The sequence below is a fragment of the Palaemon carinicauda genome, chromosome 35 (genome assembly GCF_036898095.1).
Source record: "Palaemon carinicauda isolate YSFRI2023 chromosome 35, ASM3689809v2, whole genome shotgun sequence".
NCBI lineage: Eukaryota > Metazoa > Arthropoda > Malacostraca > Decapoda > Palaemonidae > Palaemon > Palaemon carinicauda.
In genome coordinates, this window is record NC_090759.1 from 18,734,240 (window position 1) to 18,744,239 (window position 10,000).

Sequence of the window (10,000 nt, forward strand, 5' to 3'; positions counted from 1 at the left end):
CTTATATTTACGCAAGTGCTTTCTTTTTAAATAATACCTACTTTACATAAATGCAGAAACAATCTAAAAAGAGTTTTCATAGGACCCACACCTACCTTGTACTTGTTCATTACTAAAACTAATTTGTCCGAATAACTATAAAAGGAATTTCAATGAAGAAATTAAATTCATTCTGTTCTCAGATCCCTCAATGAGCGAGACAAGGACCTGGCACTCGGCGTTCTGAATGTTATCCTGTCCTTAGCTTTTGTTCTGGTACCCATCGTCATCGGCAGTCTTATAGGTAAGATCCTTCTATCAGTTAATGTGTGTTTCCTCTCTCTCTCTCTCTCTCTCTCTCTCTCTCTCTCTCTCTCTCTCTCTCTCTCTCTCTCATGCTCGTTTACCTATGCTGTAAAAATGAGGGTAGTCTAAGAGAGTGTCGAGTGCCGTCTCTATCTCCGGACGTTATTATTATTATTATTTTTATTATTATTACTATTATTACCTGCTAAGCTACAACCCTAGTTGGAAAAGCAGAATGGCATGAGCCCAGGAGCTCCAACAGGGAAAATAGCCCAGTGAGGAAAGGAAAAAATATTTTAAAATGAGTATCAGTATTAAAAGAAATTTCTCCTATATAAACTAGGAAGAGAAATAATATAGAATAGTGAGCTAGAGTGTACCCTCAAACAAGAGTACTCTAATCCAAGACGGTGGAAGACCATGGTACAGAGGCTATGGCACTACCCAAGACTAGAGAACAATTGTTTGATTTTGGAATGTCCTTCTCCTAGAAGAGCTGCTTACCATAGCCAAAGGCTCTTCTACACTTACCAAACGGAGAGTGGCCATTGAACAATTACAGTACAGTAGTTAACCCCGTGAGTGAAGAAGAATTGTTTGGTAATATGTGAGGCTGGGTGTATGAGGACAAAAGAGAATATGTAAAGAATAGGCCAGAGTATTTAGTGTTTGTGTGTGTAGGCAAAGGGAAAATGAACCGTTACCAGAGAAAAGAATCCAATGAAGTACTGTCTGGCCAGTCCATAGACCCATTTACTCTCTAGCGGTAGTATCTCAACGGGTGGCTGGTGCCCTGGCCAACCTACTTGTCTCAAGAGCGCTACCCAAAGTGACTTAGCAGTATACTTATATAGGGACCACGGGCTGGACGGCGGGTAGTCTAAACAAAATTATACCAAACAACATTTTCCGTCAGACATCGTCGCGCTAAGCTTAAGTTAAGTTTACGGTCAACAGATTTGTTTATCTACTAGGTACCTAAGAAAGAGCTTAGGACAACAGACACAAAGAGTTTTAACCGGGGGGGGGGGGGGGGGGCGATTATCAAGATATACCTCTTTGGCAGCCGATAATTCTAAAGGAAATTTTCTAACATAAATTTTATTTTTTCTCTTTAATTATAAACCTTTCTAAAAGTCCAATGAAATTATATTGTGATTAGGGTATGATAGACTTAATTCGATAGTATAAAATATGACTTGATAATAATAATAATAATAATAATAATAATAATAATAATAATAATAATAATAATAATAATAATGATGATGATGATAATGATAATAATAATAATAATAATAATAATAATAATAATAATAATAATAATAATAATGATAAAAATAATAATAATAATAATAATAATAATAATAATAATAATAATAATAATAATAATAATGTTTGCTTCAGAAAAAACAGAAAAATAATCCATGGATATTAATTGAAAATTTTAACTACATATGATATAGTACTATTTCAACGAATGTGGAATTATTGTAGGTACAGTTACTTATTTTAATGACAACGTCTTAAAAACCTAATTAGCATAGCACAACAACTGGCGTACGACCATATAAAACACATAACAGGATGTGAGAGATAATCTTATAATGCAACAACGTATGCACATGGCTAAATATCAACAATTCATAATCATGCGTTATTATTACTATTATTATTACTTGCTAAGCTACAACCCTAGATGGAAAAAAAGAATGCTATAAACCTGAGGGGTCCACCAGGGAAAATAGCCCAGTGAGGAAAGGAAATGAGGAAACTACAAGAAAAGTAATTGATAATTAAAGTAAAATATTTCAAGAACATATATTTCATATATAAACTATAAAAACTTTAAAAAAAGAGGAAGAGAAATAAGATAGAATAGGGTGCTCGAGGGTACCCTCAAGCAATAGAACTCTACCCAAAGACAGTGAAAGACCATGGTACAGAGGCTATGGCACTACTCAAGACCAGAGAATAATGGTTTGATTTTGGAGTGTCCTTCTCCTAGAAGAGCTGCTACCATAGCTAGAGAGTCTCTTCTACCCTTACCAAGAGGAAATTAGCTACTGAACAATTACGGTGCAGTAGGTAACCCCACGAGCGAGTAATTTAAGCAATCAAATTTATTGGTAATTTCCATAATCATAAAAGCAAACAAACGTCAAACTGCCAATTGATTAAGTTATTCACATCAACACATTCTCAAAATGTTCAACGTCACGCACTCTGCTTAATATAGCCGGTTTGGGACATGGATTATAGGTCTACATGAAAGATCTATTTTAATGTTGTTACTGTTCTTAAAATATTCTATTTTAATTGTTCATTAACCCCCATATAGTCTACTTATTTCCTTTCCTAACTGGGCTGTTTTTCTCAGTTGAAGACTTTGGGCTTATGGTATCACGCTTTTCCAACTAGTATGACGAAAAAAAAAAAAAAAAATCACAATGATGAAACCACATATAAACGACACAATCTTATTTACTACAGGAAAGGCAATCTAATGATTAAGTTATAAATAAAAAAAAAAGAGTAATTTGGACATAAAAAAGTGGGGATGCAATTCCATAAACGATCCCTAACCCTCCAAAAATAGCAAGTAGTCGCTGGCACATTACTCTCTAAGTAGGTAACGTTTTGTAATTTTTACATTATGCATTTCAATGTATACTCTTTAACTCATTACGCAATTTAACCCTTTTCGTTACTCCCAGGTAATGTCTTCTGAACTTTTCAGATTACAGTTGTGTGCTGTGGCAGAGAACTTGCGGTCACAGAGGTTACTGTTACCTATACGACTTGGATAAATACAGGTTGATCATACACGCCATTCCAGCAGGTGAGGAAAATACATACATACATACATACATATACCAAAGGCACTTCCCCCAATTTTGGGGAAAATAGATCTGTTAATATCAAAGTAGATAATTATTTCTTTAGAATAACAGTAAGAAACTGTGCTTTTCTATCCAGATTTTTGGACCATAACTTAAAAGGAAGGATTGGCAAAATTGTTAAAAAGAAAAAAAATAACCTTAGGAAAATATATAGCTATAAAACTTCTCATAAAATGTAAATACTAATAAAATGAGAAATCACATGATTCTTATCATTACAATAACAAGAAAATTTAAAATGGTTGATTTCTTTTCAGCCGAAACTATCTCTGTTTAGTATTGTTTGATCGCCACACATTTCTTGACACCATCAAAGAGACATACCAGATGGCAATTTTGATCTATTGTTAGCAACTCTTCTTAAAATTTCAGTATACTAAATTACAACTATTATGATATGATCGAATGTTGAGCAGTATATTAAAAAATTTCCATTTTCTTATTAATTTTCCCAACTAAAGTAAACTCTAGGTTAATTTTCCGACAAAAATAAAACTCTTGATTAATTTTTCCAACTAGAATAAAAAAAAACTCTTGATCAATTTTCCTAGGTAAAATAAAAAACTCGATTAATTTTCCCAACTAAAATAAAACGATTAATTTTCCAAAATAAAATAATTTTCTCTTAAAATAAAAAACTCGATTAATTTTCCAAACTAACATAACACTTGATTAATTTCCCAAAATGAAATAAAAACAAACTCTTCATTAATTTTCCCAGCTAAAATAAAAAAAAACTCTTGATCAATCTCGATTAATTTTCTCAACTAAAATAAAAAAAACTCTATTAATTTTCCAAACTTGAATAAACTTGATTGATTTTCCCAAATAAGATAAAAAAAAATTTCCAATTGAAATGAAAATCTCTTGATTAATTTTTCCAACTGAAATGAAAACTCTTGATTAATTTTCTCAACTAAAAACTTCCTTTTCCCTAACTTGGCAGCCGGGATGATACTCAGCTTCGTAACGGAAGCTATGATCTTGAGGTACCACAAAGACGTCGACTTTTTCGGTCAAAAGGAAATGGAAGAATTGGAACTTTTTAACATCCTGAAAACGAAAGCAACAAAGAAGAAGAAGAATAAAGCGAAAGAGAAACACATAACTAATGTAGGAATGACATAAGTTTGGAACTGAATAGCAATACAACACATGCGTATAATTCTGTCTAAAGGTATCTGCAAATAGAGAATCATCTCTTAGGTATTTTTACTCGTAAGTTTTGTCTTCAAGATCACGGTCATGTAAAGAATTTCTACCTTTCGTGGTGTTTGCTACTTTGTCTATCTATCTATCTTCACCCACACCCACACACACACACACACACTATATATATATATATATATATATATATATATATATATATATATATATATATATATATATATGTATGTATATATATATATATATATATATATATATATATATATATATATATATATATATATAAAATATTCCCCTTAACACGGAATAAATCCAGATAAAAGTCACTGTCACATTCGTCCTTTAACAATTGATTCGTTGATAAACCCACAAACCAGTTGAACGCCTACAATATTGGTTGCTTCATAAGCCTTCAAATGATACTTAGCAGAGCATGGTAAACCCCTAATTTCTTTGCAATTCTTGGATACCCTTGACTTTTCTTTCCGATACTAAAGTATCTGAGCCTTCCTCTCGTCTTTCCTTATCAAATTATACGCGATTTTCACTTTTACTGACCTATCATCATCCATTATCTCCAAATGACCTAATCACTTCAAAATGCTCTGATCCATTCTTTCACCTACACCTACCTTATTTACAAATTTTAATTATCGCCATCTCTCTCACCAAATCAATTCTAATTACATCAAAATACTACACAAATAGTTCATGTGACAGCCTCAATATTTTACCTCCACAATGGACAGTTGGCTCAAGAATTCCTTCATACATTCCTGCATTAATTTTCACTGATATTTCAAAATCTTATTATTTTGCAAACATCTACTATCTTCCTTGCTTGCTTCATTTTATTACTCACTTCTCTCATTTTACAATAAAGCGCCATATTTACTTTTAAACACTTTCATTCTACCAACATCAATATTTTAAATTTATCATTCAATCTACCTGATTTCCTCTATGCGCTATTACACTTCTCTTGTTCGCAAGTGTTCTCAACTTCTTCCTCTTGCAAATACTTTCCAACTCTTTTACCAGCTTCTGAAGTTTTTCCTTGCTCTTCCTAATCCGCAAAGTATCACTATATCCACAAAGATTCAACCAACCATGGAGTTATAACACATCTGTGTCTTTTAGCCCTTTTTACACCAAGCCAATCAATCTAATGCTTTTAATAACCTCTATTTCACTTCCACCATGGAAAATGTCAATGCTCACCACAACATTCTATACCATACATTCCTATCACCCTCCACATTGTCCCTCTACCTGATTCTGTCATAAGCGTTTTCTTGGGCCATGTCCTTTCTCTCTTAATTTAGCCTACTTCCCTTTAAGCAGTATTTAATTGTCCCTTTTTAATTTTCCTCGAGTTCTTATTTATCTTTCCCCCTATACTTTTATTACTTGAAATCTTATTATCTTTACTTTATTTTAAAAACACCATTCATACTCTTGTGTGAGGCACAGTTGGACACAGTAGTCCCTGGCATACCCTGCTCTGAAGAAGGGCACTCTTCCACGCCCTTACTTCGTGACAAGCAACAAAACAGATAGAGTAAAGAGAGATGGTAGAGGAGGTGGTTGGGACTAAACAAATGAAATCGCCGTGCAGTGAGCGCACTTCTTCAGAGCTAGGTGTACCAGGAATTCCTGTGTCCTACTGTACATGTTATTCTCTTTTTATATCTCAAGCAACTGCTACTACATTATTTTTACCTTTATTTTACAATACACCACTCGCACTCCCTGTCATCCCCATGAAACCATACGGTGCCTTGAAAATTCCCAATCTACTTTCAGTTCCATTTTGTAACCCTAGCCCATAGTTCAACTATTTCCTAATATTCTCTTCTCGTTTTATTCTAATCCATCTACTAGTAGCTTGTCTTCATCACATTTACGGACATAATTTCCTTTTCCCATTTCTTACTTATACTGACATTAATTGAATTCTGTTTCAACCAATCAAAGGTCAGATATATCTATAAAATTACTCTTACCAATATATCTATAAATAAGTTCTTCAATCTAAGATGTATCAACGCATAATCAAACATAGAATTTTCGTAATATTTTTTTCTTTCTTAAGTGTACTTATTAATATTAATCTATATACACCCTGTGGTATGTCATTGCTCCTAAATAGATTAAGAGATAAAAACAAAAGGACGGTGAATAGTTGGAACAACATCAACGTCGAAAAATTCGTTAACAAATTCTCAAGCAATAAAACTTTCAAGAATTTTAAATAGAAAATCTAAAATGTTTGATAATTACAGAAATAGAGTGTAAGGCATAGATTCTTAATAACAAAATAAAACAATTATCTTGAATAAAACCTGAACAAATATAAAAAATTAACTTCTCACCAACAGCTAAAACATGTGTGGCCATGAGAAGGAAAATGGCGAGGGAAAAAAATGGAAGATCTATAAATCGCGGGTAAATGGAAAACAAGAAAATAAGAGTAATAAATGTTTTAATATGTATGAATGAAGAACTGAGGAAGTATTAAAAGAGTGGTTATTTGGGATTATATGTCATAAGGGTCAGTTGGATGAAAGAAGAGAGAAAGGTTCTTTGATAGTGTCCAAGAGGCGAAGGAGAGAATATATGAAGGGATTGAAATACAAATATCTAATGTGGTTGAAGGAAAATGGGGTACTGTATAACTATTGAGTTGAACTATAGTAGTTGATAAATTAGTCTTGTAAGTTATCTATAATAAAACCGATAAAGGATCCTTTATTATTATTATTATTATTATTATTATTATTATTATTATTATTATTATTATTATTATTATTATTATCATTAATAGCCAAGCTACAACCCTTCGATAAGAAAGGGTAGATAGATAAATGAAAACGGACATTTCAGATGTGTTCGTAGGGGAGCAGAGAAGCACCCCAGGATAATTGTTGTGATAGAGCTATTGGAAAGGAAGGTTATTTGCACCTTGGAAGTGCAAGAGTCCTCTAATTGAAGAGACTCAATGAGCTCTTTTCTCACGTGGATGTTCATACAGAATTCAATAGTTATAGAGTGGGAGTTGGGAACTGACTTAATTCTGGAGCCACCAATTAGGGAAAAAGACCTTAACATTGAATTTTATATATATATATATATATATATATATATATATATATATATATATACATATATATATATATAAATATGTGTGTGTGTGTGTGTGTGTGTGTGTGTATGCGTGTGTATGTGTTTGGAAAGTTTGCAAATAACCAAGTTAATTATTAGGTATATGAAAAGTTTCATTTAAATACATTTTATTTCACCTTTTAAATATTATTTTACTTCAAAGACAAAAAGTACAATGTTTAAACCAATATTTGATTTGATGACTTTTCAACATATATCAATAATAAGAAACAAAGAATAATTTTTTCTTTACATCCTTTCAATAATGGACTATGGCAAATAGTAAAAACTTGACTAAAATCCTGTAAGACACTTGGAAATCATTCTTTTTTTTTTTTTAAATTTAAGTGCAAAATTAATGAATTTAAATAAAAGACAAAATAAAAAAAATAGTAAATAAAATTCGAGAGGCAGTCAAGTCGTACAGTCTATCAAGAGAGAGAGAGAGAGAGAGAGAGAGAGAGAGAGAGAGAGAGAGAGAGAGAGAGAGAGAGAGAGAGAGAGAGAGAGCATCCAAATAATAGACTAATTGGGAATCTAAAATGCAATATTATATTTCAAGCTGCTCCAGCTTTTTCGAATCGCGTCTTTTGCATTGGTAACGAGAAAGATTTAATTTTGCAGTGACGCTAAAAAAGTACAAATTCGCATAAATTAAACTGCAATAAGAGCTTTTAAATGTTCCCTAGAAGAAAATATGTCTTTTCACATAACTAAAGACATAAAGAGTCCGATTACTGAAAATAAGAAAAAATAAAACTTAAAAAGCAAACTATAACTGAAAAAGTTCAAATTTTATCTTAATAGTGACCTTTGTCAACTATTTGGTATAGTAAACTTCATATTTAATATCCACCTCTCTATTTTTCTTAATTTCATCTCAATAAGTCTTTTAAAAAACAAAATGAAGTAAGTAGATATCCTTACATTAAGGGGTCGGTTGCCTGATGTTCCCTCTCTAATGACTTCTATCAAAGGCATCATATTCCACCAATCCTTTACTCTCCATATCATCCTTCACCTTATTTCACCATCTGATTCCCTGCCTCCCTCTCGATATTACCCCCTAAAAGGTTCCTCCTAAGCAATCCTCCCTCTCTCCCCCACCACCCATCCTCAACACATGCCCGCACCATCTCAGTTGTGACACTCTTATCATCTCGGCAAACTTTACTACGCCTGCTAATTTTATTCCGTCATTGAAAATCATAAATAAAAAAAGATTAACAATAACTTGATAGAACAGGCACCATGAATTAATGCATTAAGTTGGTACCGATCTGCATTGATAAAAACTAACTTGTAATTCGTACAATTCCTGTGTAGAAATATTGGCAATTGGTTTGGATCACTTTTAGCAATTGCTTATTATTATCATTATTATTATTATTATTATTATCATTATTATTATTATTAAACGCTAGGCTACAACCCTAGTTGGAAAAGCAGTACGCTATAAGCCCAGGGGCGCCAACAGGGAAAATAGCCCAGTGAGGAAAGGTAACAAAGAAAAATAGAATATTTTAAGAATAGTAAGAACATTAAAATAAATATTTTCTATATAAACTATTAAATCTTTAACAAAACATGAGGAAGAGAAATTAGATAGAACAGTGTGCCCGAGTGTACCCTCAAGCAAGAGAACTTTAACTTATGCAAGCATCAAGATTAGTGAAAAAAAAAAAAAATGAAAAACTCATCACAAGGAAATATCGTACATCATCCAATCACATATTTACGAAAGATATTTTTTCTTAAATAATATTCACCTATGAAATTCTTTCTAAAACTTATATACCTTAAAATACCAGTGAAGTTGTACGAAAATATTACATTAAAGGTTTAAAGGCTGCTCATGAATGACTGAGGCAAAGGACACTAACATTGCCCTACAAAGTAGGACAATGCCCTAGAGACTAACCATATGATCAGCGACCAAGACCCTCTACACCCGAATATGACTAGGGAGGGCCAGACAATGACTGCTGATTACTCAGCAAATAGACCTACAGGTTCCCCCAAACCCCCCCAAACTTTAGCTCACAGGGATGGTAAGGTTGCAGACACTAAAAGAAATAACTAGTCTGAGTGGGGCTCGAACCCCAGACTGGCAAACGCCAGGCAGAGATGTTACAAATCAGGCCACGACACCCCAAATGCAGCATTCAATGTCGGACAGCGTTAGAACAGAATTTACTTTGCATAGCAATACTGTGTAAACTAGCAAATTTACATATCTTTATTACATTATCAATTTCTTGACAAATAGTATTTTTCCGGAGTCTAGATAAAACGTTATTCTTATATTGTTATGTTTACAAATTATCTCCAAATATCACTTAAGAAAACAATAGTAAATAATACTTTAGAACATGGAACACATTACAACGTTTAAAAAGAATTCTAATTTTAAAAAATTGAGTTACAATAAATATTAATACTGTAAATAAGAAATGATGATTACTTTTATGTTCCATAAC

At 32.5% G+C, this 10,000-nt stretch overlaps 1 protein-coding gene across 1 annotated transcript in view; it reads left to right on the plus strand.

Annotated features, from left to right (window-relative positions):
- LOC137627401 (solute carrier organic anion transporter family member 74D-like) overlaps window positions 1-4,510 on the plus strand; it is a 35,086-nt gene extending 30,576 nt beyond the window's left edge. The window contains exons 15-17 of the mRNA XM_068358489.1: window positions 183-283; window positions 3,026-3,127; window positions 4,135-4,510. Of these exons, the coding sequence (XP_068214590.1) occupies window positions 183-283; window positions 3,026-3,127; window positions 4,135-4,316 (385 nt within the window). The 3' untranslated portion in view covers window positions 4,317-4,510. The remainder of the gene's footprint in view (window positions 1-182; window positions 284-3,025; window positions 3,128-4,134) is intronic.
- Window positions 4,511-10,000: the final 5,490 nt, after the last annotated feature.